Source organism: Anticarsia gemmatalis, chromosome Z (assembly GCF_050436995.1).
Source record: "Anticarsia gemmatalis isolate Benzon Research Colony breed Stoneville strain chromosome Z, ilAntGemm2 primary, whole genome shotgun sequence".
Taxonomy (NCBI): domain Eukaryota; kingdom Metazoa; phylum Arthropoda; class Insecta; order Lepidoptera; family Erebidae; genus Anticarsia; species Anticarsia gemmatalis.
The window spans coordinates 12258158-12276802 of NC_134776.1; the positions used below are offsets into that span (position 1 = coordinate 12258158).

The following is an 18645-nucleotide window of genomic DNA, read 5'->3' on the forward strand; positions in this document are numbered from 1 at the left end:
ACGTATCTGTCAAAATCGTATGAAAGTTGGCAAGTGAGCGACACGGGTTGTGTTAATATTAGCTTTTAACATTGAAATTTTGGATGTCACATGTTTGGTTATTTCTGCTTTCGCCTGGTTAAGACGAGTTAGGATTTATAATGACATCCGTGACGTCCAATTTTCTATCCACTTTGTTCTTCAAAGCGAATAGAAAATAGCAGCAGTAAAGCACATTCTTTACAAGGAAATTGGAATTGGGTCGTAAGAACACTGTTGCGGATATCGCCTTCATAATTTTGTCAGTCGAAATAAAGTAAACAAAATAATTTTAATAAATCCGCCGAGTACGTTATGAATATGAACAGCTTCACGAGTTAAAGGAAAACTTGCGTCATCAAGTCGCCTGGGGAGCCAAGTATATTTCGTAATCTTGATTTTTAATATAGGTGAAATTAAACTGTAATTGCGGTAGGTGTTGAGAGCGTGAGTTGCGAGTTTTCTTGCTAGAGTTCTTATAAAGAAACCTTCTCCCGGATTTTTATTATTGGTAAAATCTGGTGAAAGTTTCAGGTATGTTTATGTAACACTCACGTGAGTACAATTTGCCAAGTAAGGTTTCATTTGAGTGTCGTGGCTGTGCCCGGGTGGCGGGAAAGCAGAGTGGCGAAATGTGCGGGTTGAACTTTATCTCTTTATCTCCGTTACGCTAAACATTGTTATTTCACAGGCATACTGTAAACGAAAGTGGAAAAGCACTGAGTGTATAATATTGTTGGGTTTTTTAAATATTCAGTTAAACATGATGTACAAAATTAAATCTCGTTTTCTTTAGAATACACGCGCGTGAAATTATTTGACAAATATTTCTAAAAAAGTTATAAACAAATATCGTTTTTCCGGCTGACGTGAAATATCTGGATTTTTATTTATACGTTTTTATTTCTAATATAAAACCGCAAAGAAAAAATATTTCTTATAAAAAATGCTCTTAATATATTGTACTGTAAATATAATTTTGTCTAAAACGTGATAACAGAAAATAGGTCAGTAGAACAACGTGGTAGCCGCAGGGGCGGGCGTGATCTTTGTCACTTGATTGTAAAAGCCAAAGCTAACTCTGTAATCAATAGAACAGAGTTAAACAGTATGTTGTGTTGTTTAAGTGGACGCTAAAGTTTTTGTAAGCAATTAAGCAGCCGTTGACAGTAGAGTAGGGTGCCGTGCCAGCTTCCAGCGTGTAGGCCCAGCGGCCGCAGTCGCGTTGAGATTCCGTCGCGTCACCACGCCGCCGCCGTTGCTTCCCTGCTTTCTCGCAAATCGATATTGCCGTATTTACCGTATCGTCTCACATGCACGCTTTTATTGCTACACGTAAACATTTTACGGTTGTTTCAAAAGTTTTATGCCGCGGTTTTTCTATACAAAGTTGTCATTCGTCACGTGCTTTGTCTTTGACCGTTTTATAGCGTCTGTGACAGGTATTCGCCGCTAGTAAACAACAGACGCTAAAACAAACGAGAGCAAGTTAACAGCTGATATTTGTGAAAACAGCTGATCGTTTCATGAAGTACGCGCGGAGTTGTGGCTCGTGTTTTTTTTATTTCGGATCACATCCATGGTTTCGGAACTAGTTTAATTTATTTTTTGGTTGTCGAGTACATAAACAACATTAGTTTAAGAGCGTCGCTGATTCGATGAAGTCTTCCAGAGTGGCAGGCGACGTGTTTTATGTTGAGCCTAATGATGCTGTAAATATACCGCGAAAGCGACTAAATGGCGTTTGCGCATGGTCTTCGCATCGTTAATAGATCTTGTGATATATGTTCACGATTTGAGTATATAAACGTTCGAGTGAACGAAGGCCGCGAGTTGCGTCGACGTAGCGTCGTCTCTCCGGGGAAGTTGGCAAGGTGCGCGGGCGCGGCGCGTCGGCCGGCGTGACGCGACACCGCGGGCCCTGACTCGGCCGTGTCTCCCGCGTCTGCCCCCTCAGTACAACCTTGCTCGCGCTGAGGACATGTCCGTGTTATGGATTACCAATGCATCGTCGTGTACACTGTCATCAACATCGCGCCTCCGCGGCTCTCCGCGCAGGCAACAGAACTATCCGATGGCTGTATCACTTGGTTCAAAAACAAGATCAAAAGGTGAGTCATTGTGATCGAATATAATTATTGTATTAGAGAAAATATATCATTTATTTTCTGATCATCGTCAAACTTTTTATGAAGACATTAATACAACTAAGCATTATAAAACTTCGATATTAAACAGCAGGAATAGGAAGTGTGGCCGCTGTGGTTTCCTGTCTGTACACATACTGAAAGACATTTCGCAACTTTTAGCAAAACTTTTTCCAATAATTAAAAAGTTTCTGATAAAGTTTGCGGATCTGACAGAAAGTTAAATTGTCATATCAAACTCTTCAAATACTAATGCCGCAATACGCAAGATTATCGAACTAAGTAATTAAGTCTTGAAAGGGAGTACGAAATTAAATTAATGAAGTCGGCTAGCTATTATTATTCCCCCGATGAGGTATTAGTTGAGTTCATGAAATCCCTCGAAGCACATGAAATATAAATGTAACCAAAATGTGTTGTAATTTAAAATAGACCACATGTTAATGGCCTTAACCTACCTTTTAAGATGTCGAAAAAGTGGTTAGGTCGATGTACTAAAATTAATTATATCGCGTTTCATCAAGAATGCCTTTCAAATATTTCAAATTTCAGGTCATAATAAAATTAGTACGTGATGTGATTATTTCAGAGCGGTAGCAGTGTATCTCCAATCACTGAGGTTGACACCAAACAGCGGCATCATTCATGGGAATTTGGCATGTCTGTACTACAAACAAGGTTTTATAGACCTCGCAATAGACACATACAGACGGGCTATAGAACTTCAGCCCAACTTCCCCGACGCCTACTGCAATCTCGCTAATGCACTGAAAGAAAAGGGTCTTGTATCCGAAGCGGAGGAGTGTTATAACAAAGCTTTACGTTTATGTCCCTCGCACGTTGATACACTTAACAATCTCGGCAATGTTAAAAGAGAACAGGGGAAAATCGATGAGGCAACTAAACTATATATGAAGGCCTTAGAAGTGTTTCCTAATTTTGCAGCCACTCACAGTAATTTGGCGTCACTTTTACAACATCAAGGTTTGTATCAGTTAGAAAAATGCACCATTTCTTTTATATCGTTAGCGAATTCCTCGGGAAATGTATTTGCAATGTTTATTTGCATTGAACAAAAAAATGTTCATACGCTTAATCCAAGAAATGTAGTAATGACAGGAGATATTTGTTGTGCCAATGAGCGTTTTATATGCGAGTGAGAAACACGCCGCAGTACTTAGCACTTATTTAATATTGCGTGCTGATTTGCGTTTATTAGTTTTGCCGTGATACAAGTAGGGCAAGTACACTTCACGTCGATTTAACAATTACATTTTAAATTGGTGACATACGGGGCTGTGTTTGCGGTGTTGTTAGTACTCAATTAACTCGTTGCACAGAATCATTACTGTCTATTTTGAAATAATTATGATTAATGTTCAACTAATTTGATTTTAAACAATTGCAACGGGTGTTAAAAGTAAATTCTTTTACTGCTTGCCGTGTTTAACTCATATGGCACTAGCTTATTTCCATAATTATTCGTCAATTGCTACAGACAAGTGACAAGTGAACACATTTCAACTCACACGGCCTCACTGTTCATGGCAAATATCGATTTTTGTATAATTTGCATTTATAGTCTAATTAACATTAATGCTCGCAATGACACACATCTGCTGGTATTCCGTAGAGACATTAATGACGTATTATGCTCGAGTCAATGGAATTTATAACACCATTAAAAATTCCATAGAAGCCAGCTTTGAGAAATTTATTTGGTAATTTCAATTTTATAGTCATTGTAACATTATAATTGCAGGCAAACTTCACGAAGCATTAATGCACTACAGACAAGCTATAAATATTCAGCCAAAGTTCGCTGACGCTTATAGCAATATGGGAAACACTTTAAGAGAATTGCAGGACATAACAGGCGCTCTTGTCTGCTTCAAGAAAGCAATAGAGATAAACCCGACGTTTGCCGACGCTCATTGTAATTTAGCAAGCATTTATAAAGATATGGGCAACATTAGTGAAGCAATTGAGTCTTATAAAAACGCTCTGAAATTCAAACCAGATTTTCCCGACGCTTACTGCAATTTGACGCATTGTTTACAAATAATATGCAACTGGGATGACTACGAGGAACGCATGCATAATATAGTGGCAATCGTTGAAGACCAATTAAACTCGGATAAACTGTCTTCGGTTCATCCGCACCATTCCATTTTATATCCATTAACAAATGAACAACGGAAAGAGATAGCCACTCGGCATGCCAACTTGTATACAGAGAAAGTGAATATGCTGAATAAAATAACATTTTTACATAACAAAGAGCGGAAGCAGCGGTTGCGGATAGGATACGTGAGCAGTGATTTTGGTAATCATCCAACTTCTCATCTAATGCAATCCATTCCGGGTCTACATGATCGCACAAAAGTAGAAATATTTTGCTATGCTTTGAATGTCGACGACGGTACCACATTCCGTAGGAAAATAGTTAATGAATCCGAACATTTTGTTGATTTATCTTCTGAGCCCTGCTACGCTGAAGCTGCGAAAAAAATTAACAATGACGGCATTCACATTTTGGTAAACATGAACGGATATACAAAGGGAGCCCGGAATGAAATTTTTGCTCTAAAACCAGCTCCCATCCAAGTAATGTGGTTAGGATATCCGGGAACGAGCGGTGCACAATACATGAATTACGTAATAACCGACCAAATATCTTCCCCTATGTCCACGACTTTGGACTTTAGTGAAAAGTTTGCCTTTATGCCGTACACGTATTTTGTTGGCGATCACAAGCAAATGTTTCCTCATTTAAAAAAAGCGTACAGAATTAAAATTGATAATCAAAACTGTTCCGCCGAAAACATGGCTGTATTAAATGGCAGTGAACATTTAATTATTGAAGATATATTTAATGTGATTGAAACAATCGGCTTCGCAGAATATGATAATTTAGAGAAGATAGAAGTGAGGACAAAAGAAATAAACATTCCAGGATACATAATCGAGTCATCAATTGACCCTCAAAAGACCCAGGTAACTTGAATCTAGCCGAGGTGTTTATAATGTACTTTATAGCCGCGATGTAATGAGATAATACATTTCTAATATTTTTTAATCTTATTAAAGGTAATGGTTGACGGCGTACCTATACAGAATGGCTTATCGATTAATCATTGTAATAAAAAGGTAGCAGCCGCAGAAGAAATTTTCGATAGTATAATACTTACTACGAGAAGGCAATACGGCCTGCCAGACGAAGCAATCGTGTACTGTAATTTCAATCAGTTGTACAAAACGGACCCCAAAGTATTGGAATTGTGGGTGAATATACTGAAAAAGGTACCGAATAGCGTTCTGTGGCTGTTAAGTTTTCCCGCTGCTGGCGAACCGAATGTTCATAAATATGCCCAGAGTTTAGGTACTGACTTCATTTGCTTACTCATTTTAGACATGATTGATAGTTGTGTATAACTTCATAATATTTTGCAGGGTTACCACCTGGTCGTATTTTGTTTTCTGACATCGCCTGCAAGGAGGAGCACGTGAGGCGTGGACAGCTAGCAGATATTTGTTTAGACACGCCGCTGTGTAACGGTCATACCACCGCAATGGATGTTTTATGGGCTGGGACACCAGTAGTCACACTCCCAGGAGAAACTCTGGCATCACGGTAATACATACTGTTTTACTACAATAATTCTAGTACTCACGACGGCCTTTATAGTTTTTTATTGATTTTACAATCTGTTTATTTTATTAGCTGTAGGTATGTGTGTAAGTTGTCTAAACTGACATTTATTACAATTTATTTTATACGGTGTGCTTTGAACTATCTATTACAACGTTTGTAGGAGATATTTAACAGTTTATTTTAACAGCATTTCCCTGAATATTAATGACGTAGTGCGAGGATCATCAATTTGCTTGACTAACGGTGTGCCTTTAGAACACACTTGGTACGTTTGACAAATGGAATAATTATGATTTGTTTACTTTTAGAGTTGCTGCGTCACAACTGAACGCTCTTGGGTGCCCAGAACTGATTGCCAAAAGTAGAAGACAATATGAAGATATCGCTGTAAAGTTGGGAACAAGTAGTAAATAGTAAGTAGTTTGTTAGTTTTAAAATTATTTTTAGTTCCAGGAACATTTTTACAATATCGTATCACTTTATATGCCAGCCTTGTTCTCTTTAATATATCTCTACGTAATTTCTGCAACATATTCACATAACGTAATCCCACGGTGTACTTAAAAAGTACGTAACACGAAAACAGCGGGTGGAATACATTATAATTTGAAACTTCTCATCAACTTTTAATTAAGCTACTTAAACCAGCCCTACTCGTGGCTTCGTTCATGTGGAATAAGCACATTTGTGATGAATAAGTACTTATTAAAGCAAAAATTATAAGTTTCGTGTAATCTCACATACGTTTCAGCATTACTATGAGACTGACCAAAAATATACTAACAATTTAATAATACCAAAGATTAAAAATAACAGAAACCAGAACATCCTTCTTAACAGCAGAGTAATAAAAAGCAAAACATAAAGTAATAAAGGAGCGGATCATTAATAAATACGAAAACGATAATATTAAATCTTAATAACCGATCTCAAGAGTCCCATCTGTAAGCACATTGAGCGGATTGTTGCGAAAGATTTATGTCTTTATGAAACATCAAATTGATCTCGATCAAAGCGACTTATACTGTATAAAACGAATTTATTTGACAATTGAAATAAATATTAGGCGTTTCGTAATTAAAACGGCGCGTGTTTGATTTTATCGTACGACGTAAGATTGAAAACGTCTTATATTGAAGTAGTGAAGTTAATAGAAACGGGGTATAGATTTATTGTGACGTTCAGAGCTCTCCGCAAACATTAGTTTATTGAAAGCTTTATTGTCACCGACGGTACTTTGATGGGAGGAATTTCTTCATTTTCTACTAAAGGACGTTTTGCTGCAGAAAATCACGCAGCCATATTAAAGTATGCTTGACAAAGTTGGACGATGTTGCAAAGTGCACTCGCTCTTAAACATCATACATGACTGTGTACGTAATTGAATCTCGGCTGAGCTCCAATGTTGGAACAGAGAAGATATTAACGAATTTACCTTCACTATCGCAACCGACATCTCATTACGTTATATCGAGATGAAAATTTGGTTAGAATGATAGAAATCATATATTATTATTTCTGTGGTTATAAAGACTGAATTAGATTTTTGTTGTGTACCTTTTGTTGACTATGCTCTTGTGTGGCATGAATTACATGGCCTTCACTACAATGACATCGATTAGTTATACAGTTTAGCGATGAAAAATTAAAGACAGGGTTGGTTACTTTTGGATTACTGTGATTTTATTTATTACTAGCTGACCCGTGCAACTTCGCTTGCGTCACATAAGAGAGAATGAGTCAAAATTTTCCCTGTTTTTGTAACATTTTTTACTGCTGCTCTGCTCCTTTTGGTCGTAGCGTAATGATATATAGCCTATAACCTTCCTCGATAAATGAACTATCTAACACTGAAAGTTTTTTTATATCGGACCAGTAGGTCCTGAGATTAGTGCGTTTAAACAAACAAACAAACAAACTCTTCAGCTTTATAATATTAGTATAGATTATTTTGACAGTACGTAGGGCAATCTTTATACAGTTATTCTAGAATAAAGACTTGAATTATAACTACGTAGTATGTATGCAGACTGTCCCTGTGCTTTGAATGGCTCATAAAAAGTCATTAAGGCACTGTTAATTCAAGTCTGGCGTCGTTAAAACACGAACTGACTGTTTCTCAACAACAAAGTCCCATTTCGTCGTTTATACAACACTGAAAATACAGATTGTAGCATGTCATTGTTATCTTATGAATCCTTTTCTCTTTTACAGTCGAAGATATATTCGAGCTAAGGTGTCCAAAGCACGTTTGGATAGCACGTTGTTTGATTGCGAATACTATGTTCGTGGCTTGGAAACTCTCTACGATAAGATGTGGAGTCGTTACGAGAATGGGGAACAACCCGACCATATATTTGCTGTTGGATGAAATGAAAGCCCTGAGAGAACTTAAAGGTAATGGATGTAGACATTATATAATATGATATGTACGATTTCAACTTTTGGCTATTGGGTTTCAAGTAGTTTCTACATTTTTACTAGTATATTTTTGTATGGGATACTTTATCCCGGGGACTTGTCACCTAAAATGACTAATAAGTGCTTTTTGTCAAATTCAAACCACATCATAGGGTTATTACGTATCTCAGTTGTCAACTTTTTGATTGTTACTATGCTGTAAATCACGTTACGTGAAATCAACAGTGCACTGAATAGTGAACAAGGTCCATAATTATATAATAGTGACGAAAACTGAGATATGCGATACACATACAGATTTTTTCGACAGAATTATATAATTATCTTACATTATTAATAAAACAGAGTAATAAGACAATCTCAAAACACGAAGGAAGGGTAAACTAATCGTCCTCATTACATTTATATAAAATTGCCTCAGCGAATTATTCCAGCAAAGCGAAATTATTAGGGTTGAGTTTTTGCGTGTGTATCTTTTTTATTCTAGCGTAAAAATATCAACGATAACTTTGTTATATTAAAATAGAACATTTTCCTGTTCTCAGTTGTACGATTCTATTATATTCTTTCCATAACGAACAAGGAAACTGGTATTAAATTCGAGAAATCAGAATAAAATATGTATTGAGCGTCCGCCACTCCGCCCACGTGGACTATAGTTATATTCTTGATTAATGTTATGTTGTGGACAAAACCATAAGTAATGACTTGTATTTCTATAGCCAATGCTTTACTCTCTACGTAAACTTCACCACTGTCAAGTTCCATCACAGTCCGATCCGTAATTTAGGCGTGATCGAGTAACAAACCTATGACCAAACATCCTCTCAAATTTAAGATATTGATATAGATTTTAACTTCAGCTATTTAGTCCGTTGATATTTTTACTTTAGATATTTTCAGATCCAATAAGAGTACACGTCGATATATAAGTATTGACGGCTCAGTGAACACGCTTAGTAAATATCACGATATAGAATAAATAGAGAGCAAACCTAAATACTGTTTATGAAACGTGTTGCCTTTTCCTTAAAAATAAATGTCGATACAATCCTTTTAATCATACAGTAGCTAGAACTCAAAACATTTGTTTGCTGGGCGTTTCAGCATAGGTTACACTGACCGCGGTCGTGGTCAAGCTGACTCGACTGGGGACCACGGCCAGTGTGCTTAGTCATGCTTCGCAAAAGTTTACTAGTAATAGGTACATAATAAAATTTATATTTCTGATTTCAGGTTCGCTAACTACAATAGCTAAATTGTTGGAAATGCGCACACCAAGTGTCCGTCCAGATGCTGTCCATACGGAATAACCGGGCCTATCATTAAATTTTTAAATTATTAATTATTTATTACGTCAATTTGTTGTGAATGCATGTACCTATTTATGATATGTACATTTTGTGCTATGAATAAATTAATATCTTATACATTAAACATGTACGTGTTATTGTAATCTCCATTATAACTAAGCTTTCCTGCTCATACATAACATTATAATAACAGATTTACGTCGCTATTGATTAACTGTCTATTCAAAGTAAAGATTTGACCTTGGAATTATATAGAAATGAAATAATTGGGCTGTTGCGCAATGTCAAGTAATGGATAGAGAGTTATTTCCTCTGAGAAAAAAGCTGTTGAATTAATAAAATTCTTATAAATGAGCCTCTTGTTAGTGACCAGCCAGACGCTATTTTTATATAATTTAAGGTAAAATATTGACCTACAAACATCTAGGTTTCTCCTACACTGTACTTTTGGTAACATAAAGGTTACTTTTTGGTAATATTTAGCAACTTGCTTAGTAAGATAAAAATACATTTTAGAAAACTATTCTAGAAAATTATTGACAACAGAATAGTTATCTAATTGAAGTTACCATTGAAGTTTATGATAAAAAAAAATATATTTTAGGTGCCCTATAGAGACAGTGACACAAACAAAAAATGCTATCCCTAATTATTGGATAATAATAATATAATAATGCAGTTAGCTTCTGACACAGTTGTATTTTGGTTTTCAGAAAATAATTCTATATTCGGGCAATTGGGACACATTTATAATAATATCACTTAAATTATTTTCTTTTCTATGAGCATTTTCAAGGCCCAATAAACAGGAATATAATTCCCTCAAGTTAAATAACATTTCAGTTCAAGGTCTACATCATAGATGGCGCTGTCAGTTTGAAAATAATTTCTATCTACCATACACAGAAATTATTATCTACTCTTAGATAATGTATTTCTCCAATTATTTTACAGTAGCTACCAACTATTCCAAATAAGTATTTCATATCGCTGATGCATGCCGAGTTCCAAGATCCATTGCCAGGCAAATCTTTTACGCAACCCTGTCCATGTGCAGTGGAATCTGAAAACAGCAATCCTAAAATAAAGTAAAGTCACTAATCCAAAGCATGATGGACTTACGGCTAACCCTTTCTTCTTTTCAGAAATATAGCCTCTCTCAGCAGTGGCATAATAATTGGCTAAAGCTCCTCAAAGTTTTAAAAGTATTATTAGAAAATATTTTTTGTGCAAATACATACGTACATAATCATGCCTTATTCTCATAGGGGTAGGCAGAGACCAAATTTGCTGCGATCCTTATCAAATATATCTACCCTTAAAATAAAGCCACAGTGTTCATGTTCGTTGGATAAGGATTTGATCCATTGACTGCAGTGGTCTACGTCAAGGCCGTTCATTTATGCGTGTTCTTTAATTAATTAGTGTATTCTGGCTTAATGTGATGTGTGATCATGACGATTTCTATAGATCTCGCAATAGTGATTTATTATAAGTCCAGTACTGAGAAAAGCTAAGTCGTTTCACTATTTGAGAAAAACTGTTTAATTTATCGGGAAGGGTTCCACAAAAAATAACACAGATTATTTGAAAAATGTTTTTATTTTTCTTTATCATTTTTACATATTAATAATCGTTCATAAGTACACAAATAACTATAGTGTAGTTAATAATAATACAAAACTGATCTTGCAAAATGTTTGAATGTACACTTTTAGAAATCTAATTCACTGAACAAAATAAGTGGAATAAATTATAACGACGTTGACTGTGACTTCGTAAAGCTTTTAAATCATCCTCATTCATTACGTAACAAACATACAAACAAATGTGCTACAGCCAACACCTACACGTCTTTAGTATTCAAATAACTTATACCGTCATGTTTACTTTCATTTCCTTCAAACAAATAATATAATACATAGACCGGTAACATATTTTAAATTTGCCAAAACAAACACTTTTCATCATTTTTCCTTCGTGAACTGTCTTACTGATTCTGCGATTCTGCATTATCTTTCACAGCGTTTCGTTATAACACTAATTTTGTTCTATTTAACTCTACGATTACATATGAATCATATTCTATCTGTGTAAAATCATCTATCTGTTCTATTTTTTCCATTGTCTATACAATATTTTCTAGCATTTACCAAAAACGGTGGTAAAAAATTACGTTTCGAGATAACAAATCGGCCGCTTGATGTGAGTGATATTTTTATTACTTTATTTTATTTTCATGTAAAAATTATAAGAGAAGACTTACTAACTATTTTATTGAAAGTAGGTAATGTGCGTGTAGATAATTCCAAGACTAGATGATTTTCCAATACATGCTTATTTTTAGTGTGAGCAATATAATTAACATTGCTAAATTCTAGTTTTATTATATTCAAATGGAGTCGATAAGTGCGAGAGTTTATTTTTATTGAAGGTGATTAAGTTTTGTGAGGAACATTTAATAAAGTTAGAAGAAATGGGAGATAGTTATGAGTATTATTAACTTAAACATTACAATATTCATTAAAACCTACAATTCTAGATCTTTGCATAATAATTGAGTAAGTTGGGAAATCTTTGACGGTTCAAACAAACTTTAGGGACGAAGGATCAAAATCGATACTGAGTTGTTACTCTCGAAAAATATAGGTGGAAAATATATACTTGAAAGTATGAACAAAGAGCAACGTTAAAAGTATAAAGTTATTTGAAGGAAAAATATATAAAGTGGTTATAATAATAACGTGTAATATAATATTACTAAAACGTAACGGGTTTCTATGTTTATAAAGAGTTTAATAATAATATAACGTTATGAGCCTCAAAAATCGACATTCACAAAATATTGAAATCAGAATCAGGGCAACACAATGAAATGAATTACTCTCTCGAAAGTTTTAAATCAAATATAGTCCAGAATCGATATTCATCAATAGATTCAGTATTTTTTTGTTACTGATGTTATAATCTCAATTCGCCTTTCAATGATGCGTTTATAAATATCTGTAATTTAGACTATGCGGTTGAGCACTATACGGTTCTGCGACTAAAGGATGAAGGTTACTGTTTTTTAAAGAAGAAAATATTATAAAACATCTAGCTGCTATAATAGAAAGTAACAAAGATTTAAATTATAACAAGCGAGAAGAATTTGTATCACGAATATTTTTTTTTACTGTCCCCGTTAAAAAAATGTAAACTTCATCCCAAATATATGACTATTGTATGTATATCTATTTATAAAACTCTATAATATCTAAGACACGTGCGTTCAAATTTATTATTTATCAATTCTGTAACATTGAAAGTTTATCTAGCGACTCTTTAGAGGATCTATTACAAGATGTTTAGGTATAGTTCATTATAACATTAATACACGGGCGTGATTATTGATTTTATCTTATCCTTAATTTAAGAAGACTTACTTTATGTCACTAAGTATTATTTTAAAACCATGTTTGGCTATAGTTATACAAATAAACATACACAATAAAGATTTTGTTGTTGCCAAAAGTCTCAGATTTTGATCTGAAATTATATAATTAATACGATTTTTAACGAACTTTCCAAATCAAAACAATAGTGGTTGAATTAAAAATGATTATAACATACTTTAAACATTCATATTTGATAACTGTCGTATTTATTGTGAACAAACACATCTTACAGTCTATTCATCGTGGTAGACATTCGTTCGGTAGGCATTTTCGGTGCTTATTGTTTCTATTTCAAAGGTACTTTTACTTATTATAACATGTGGTAACGAGGCTTCATTGACTATAATATTACTCATTAAATCTACATTGCTCTTTTTCTGAAATATAAATGTATACCTATAATTAGTAACAGCGTAATGGCGGCACAATGTCATCAGGTACCCTATCTTAAAATTTAATATTTTTATTTATTTTGTTATTTTATGAAGACTGGAATGTGTTTAATCTAAACTAAAGTACATACGAGACATGGGGATGGATAAAACTATATTATTGTTAAGTGTTGGTAACTAATCATTATTTTGAAGTTTGTCACTTTTACACATATAACTCTTAGAAATGAATACGAAGAATAAATATACGAAAATGAAGGAAATTAATTTATTATTTTTATTTGTTGTACTTATATGGCGTGTTATTTATTTGTTAGCCATTTAATAGACATCATTCATTGACATTATGTTAAATGTATCTTTCCTTTGTATTTATCTACTGATCTTGTAACAGTTAACTGTGCAGTTCTTTAATACAATTGGTATCATTCTTGTTTTTGACAACACACTCTTTACTTTATAGTAACACGAATCCATATCATTTAATCAAATTAATCATAACATTATTCTATCTCTGTCCCTCTGATTGGCACAAGTCTATTCTCATTTTGAGAGAAAGAGTGAATGTAAGGCCATTCTACCAGTGTGACCTAGTGCGGTTTGGCAGACTTATCATATCTTTAAGAACTATTTTCACCTTTACAGCAAGTGAAAATGTACACATAACTTCGAAAAGTCAGAGGTCTTATTCGAAAACTAATATTATTCGTGACAGACCCATGGTTTAACCACAAGGCGTGAGCTACTCTTTTTTCAAAGGTGTTTTTAATAGAATTTTAAAACAAGATTTAAACCAACAAGACTGTCTCATACTAACTTAAATGATATTTATAATAAAGCTTATCATTTACTTAAATGGAAATTAACTTTCCCTACGGAATAACATCTTCTTATATTTAAAAAATAATATTGTAATCATTAAATACATTTATTTCTCTATGTGTCCCTATGTAAGTATTGTATAACTGCACAATGGTATTCGTTTTTAACAAATTCTAATGTAAGCCACGTAAACAATTGAGGTAAAATGTGGTTACACTGACGTCGTAATGCTATTCCTACAGTAATATTCGTGTCTTATTAGTGAACGTGCACATCTACAACATACATTAAGACAATATCTAAGATAAATATCTTTAGAGCTTAGACCTATTTGTCTCTTTAATGGCTAGTCACTAGACATATATTTTAGAATTTCGTTTCGGAGAGACGTGGTCTATGCCGCGCCGTAGAACCTACTTCAAAGTTTTCTACCAGCATCCTATTCATTATTCTATATTTTTATATTACAACATATTTCAGAAAGTCGTAATAAATTGCATTGAAATAAATCAGTGAATACACATTACACAGTGCTTTTATATTTGAGTGCGTTATTATAAAAGGCAAAATATTATGAAGCACGCATTGGTTCAAAACTTTAGTATGCCCATCATTTTGTACCCGCAAAGTACTTATTGTTCAAAGATATTACTTTTCAACATACCTACATATTTCAGGTCGAGAATGTATCTTAATAATAGCTTTGATAAATAAGTCATCAGCAATTGCTCAAAACTTTCCCAAGCACACATAAATTAGTCAATCGTACAGTAATTATGATATTATCGCGCATTGTTCAGTATTCACTTTTACATTCGAAACAATCTCTTGTATTATCAATCCCATACTACTTAGAATTTGAAATTACAATGCGTGCCACACAATCATGTCCTGTAATAAATAATAATATTTATATGTACAATACAATATCGTCTAAAATGTACCTATATAGTACAATATTTTAAACCTAGAATGAGACATCTAAAATTTACAGTGTCTACTTTTCATTAGCTAAGCATTTATCAGAATATATACCTACACTTCAAAAGTGAAGTCACTTTTGGTTTTACAACTAATACGCAAATGGAATTGATTCAATATCATCACACTTAATTTCTTAGTCAATAATTAATATACGACAGAGGATTAAGATATTTGCACGTACGAATTAAGATAATCTTGTTGCTAAATGAACTATTACGACCGCGCCAAACCAGACGAATCTCCATTCTCTCTTAACTGTGTACTATAAAGGGCAGCTAATTAAACGTACTGCTCAAATCAGCATGGACATTTATTCAAAGCTGCAATTACAAATACTGACAGCACCATATGTGTGATATCACATATTTGTAATGGCAGCAGGATGGCCGATGTCAGCAGTACGTCTATGTATAAAATACTTTTCATTACTGTATCCGTATCCTCTATGGCAGCATCAATATTTATTTAATTATGTTAAACTAAATGTTAGCAGTACTTACATGTGTATTCTTTGATAAGTTATATTATTGCCCTTTAAATGTTCAGCACTGTGAACTATTTTCTATTGCTTACCTCTATATCCAGAACATATTTATTGCTTTATAAGTTACTCATCTTTTGAACCTTAGGGAACTCACAATGGTTAAAGAAAAGTCGTAGCTGAAGACAGGAGCCCTGCGTGTCAGATATTTGAGGGTTGATGATGTATTATATCTATCGTTGTGAAGATAGGAACGAGTATTCGACACTCATCACGTTCTCTGAACACATCAGATCACGTGACTAGTCCACGAATAACATTCCCACGTTAACAACGCAGTTCTAATGCTCAATTATACTTCAACTACTGGAGCTTTGGTAGAGTACTAGCGAGCAAAAAAAGCTAATTCATCTAAATCGAACTAATTTAGGAAAGCATTGCATGGACTATTGTGCGGCTAGTAAAGAAATAGCAAATATTCTCAGAGGTAAAATACTTGTATTATTTAGGGCTAAACTATTTGTAACTTATCTAATACATATGCTTTACTATAAAATACAATTGATTGTTACACATAACAAATAATTTTATGTTAATAGTTTGATTCTAGCATATCTATTATCTTTCGTATATAATAAGTGATTATTGAGGAGTTACGACGGGAGGCCTAGTGCGTTGGTATAGTTTATATTCAGGTATGCATCGTTCGGTTGGCATGCGGCCAAGGAAACATTCCAAGAATTAGGAATTCACAGGGATTTATGGAGCCACTGATGTGACATGCGTTCAAATCTACCTTTCGTAAATCCGAACGCATCTGACGCACGTACGTTTCGACATTGAAATGATACTGCATAAAGATCCCTTTTTAGATTATGACAACATCTTTCAAGACAAGGATTTTCTTGTGAGAGATTTATTTTGTGAACGATTACAAGATGTTATTTTTAGAAGTTTTTTGTCACATTTTCCTTTGGCGTGCTGGCTTAGTGAATTAGAAATTACATCAAAGGGTCTTGTTTTTCTAGTCCTAGTCCCTACTGTTGTAACATTGAAGTAATCTTTTATTTTATCATATACTTCAAATCAGTGATCTCCAGCTATGTGTATTTAGTTATGAATCGAGTAGAAATTACTTGACAATCTGTAGTCATATAATAACATAACTAAATGCACATTTGTGATAATCTACGGTATTTAAGAGAGGTTAATTACATACTTTATATCAAGACAGCGATCAGTATCGCTGTGTTTAAATAAATATTAAAATAATAAACCTGAAGCTTTACCTGACTAATATTGATGTATTGAAAAGTACAATATGACAAAAGTGGCTACATACATGCTGGGGATAAAATTGTTAACATTTGGCGACTGCATGCCTCTAGTGGAACTGATTTGCTCCGCTATAATGATAAAAATAAGAATATTTATGGTAATTGGTGAATATTTACCTGTTCCGATTCGTGTAGAAGATATGTACTTAGAATAATTGAATGCAGTTGATTTCTGACATTAAATTGTAACTATAAAACACATTTATAATAAGTTAGAATATAAGAATAAGTAATCAAACATCAAAAACTCAACGTGCATTCGTTGATGGGAAGCAAAGTCAGTTGCTTGAAACATTCATTAATCATTTACAAGTTCCAAAATAAAGCTAAAATTTAAAATAAAAATAGTTCAGGATTGTTGGATGGTTTGCATCTACAATTAAAAATAAAATTCCTAATGATATTATCACAACAATATTAGCAAAGAATAAACGAACCACTAATTTTATGATATAATTACAAAAATTACTAAAACTAATTAAATAATTCAAGCAGAGAAATTTGAGCATCAGATTCGTAATTCTATGAATATTTCTCTATTCCACTCATTTTACCACTTAAACAATAATAATTTGAAACTTGGTTTGGATGTGAATTTATTCATCACTCATTTAGAATTTAGGAACTTTTAATTAATGAAATGTCTTGGGGATAGTTGAACATTTTATAAAAAGATTAGGGTATCAGGACGACACATACATTAACACTCTTTAAATGTTTCGACAATAACAATAAATTCATATAATTTCCAATTAATAAAGCAGCATTTATTTTATTTGCTACATCTTTTGCATCGTATGCATTTATATACACATTCGAAATCATGAATGTACTATTTCTCATTCAAACTATTCATAATGATAAAACTATAGAACTTACTCCCTAAATCTGTTACCAACTCAATAAATAGAAATTTCACGTCATGTCACACGACACGACCAATAATAATTTTCAGTCATTTGGATTCTACTTTAGACTCCAAGAAAAAAAGATCTAGATCTTAAGCTAAATCGTCCATAATTATTCGTATCATTCAAGTCTTTAAGTATTTACAATTTCGTTACGTTACTTTAGATACGTAGTTTTATATAAGTAGGTAATTATCTACATGTTCAGTTTTAGAATAAAGTCCCCGTCTAAATCGCAAAATCGTACGAATGTCCGCTACCATTTAATTTTACTAATTTTGGGAACCCTTTTGATTCCCATGTCACCATGTTGGTATTCGTTTCAAATTATTATTCAACTAGCAATTGTGGAAAAATAAGTGGATTATGTACAGCGCCCTCTATTTATCCTCTTCCAGTAGAACCAGATCGTCAGCCACGACGTCGGATACGTGAAGGTAAATGATCCAGTACATGAGGTTAAAACATACGAAGCAGACGGGAAATACTATGCGCGAGTACTTGTCGATGTCCGAAGGCGTCATGCCGAGCAATTTGCTTATGTCCTGAAAAGTAAAACATTTTTCTAAGTATGCAGCAACGTCATCCAAATATAAAAAGATTATTTATACACAATATATTCAATATAGAACACCGCGAAATATTTTAATAGGCGCATAGCAAAAGAGTAAAATTAAGTAAATAAAAATAACACAGTTATATCGCAAAATATTTTATTTCATTATTTATA

General features: G+C 33.7%; 2 protein-coding genes across 4 annotated transcripts in view; one reads left to right on the top strand and one right to left on the bottom strand.

Moving 5' to 3' along the window:
• The first annotated feature begins 1247 nt into the window (after positions 1–1247).
• LOC142986343 (UDP-N-acetylglucosamine--peptide N-acetylglucosaminyltransferase 110 kDa subunit-like) lies at positions 1248–9694 on the top strand. 2 transcript variants are annotated; one of them, XM_076134796.1, is made up of 8 exons: positions 1248–2129; positions 2755–3149; positions 3928–5162; positions 5256–5547; positions 5619–5799; positions 6129–6233; positions 8035–8217; positions 9478–9694. In XM_076134796.1, the coding sequence occupies exons 1-7, from the start codon at positions 2011–2013 to the stop codon at positions 8189–8191; spliced, it is 2484 nt and encodes an 827-aa protein (XP_075990911.1). In that variant the 5' UTR covers positions 1248–2010; the 3' UTR covers positions 8192–8217; positions 9478–9694. The 2 variants fall into 2 exon arrangements, 1 of the variants encoding a protein (XP_075990911.1); XR_012960350.1 differs by lacking the exons at positions 8035–8217; positions 9478–9694 and having other exon boundaries at positions 5256–5468.
• Positions 9695–11117: 1423 nt separating this feature from the next.
• Positions 11118–18645, bottom strand: part of LOC142986143 (gamma-aminobutyric acid receptor subunit beta-like) — a 33410-nt gene continuing 25882 nt past the window's right edge. For both annotated transcript variants that reach the window (XM_076134429.1, XM_076134428.1), the window contains exon 10: positions 11118–18460. In XM_076134429.1, coding sequence (XP_075990544.1) covers positions 18296–18460 — 165 coding nt within the window. In that variant the 3' untranslated portion in view covers positions 11118–18295. The remainder of the gene's footprint in view (positions 18461–18645) is intronic.

Coding starts and splice junctions, on each gene's coding strand:
- LOC142986343 (XM_076134796.1), top strand. CDS start 2,011: ATGGATTACCAATGCATCGTCGTGTACACTGTCATCAACATCGCGCCT. Junction 5,548..5,618: donor TAAATATGCCCAGAGTTTAG/GTACTGACTTCA, acceptor AATATTTTGCAG/GGTTACCACCTGGTCGTATT. Junction 6,234..8,034: donor TTGGGAACAAGTAGTAAATA/GTAAGTAGTTTG, acceptor TCTCTTTTACAG/TCGAAGATATATTCGAGCTA.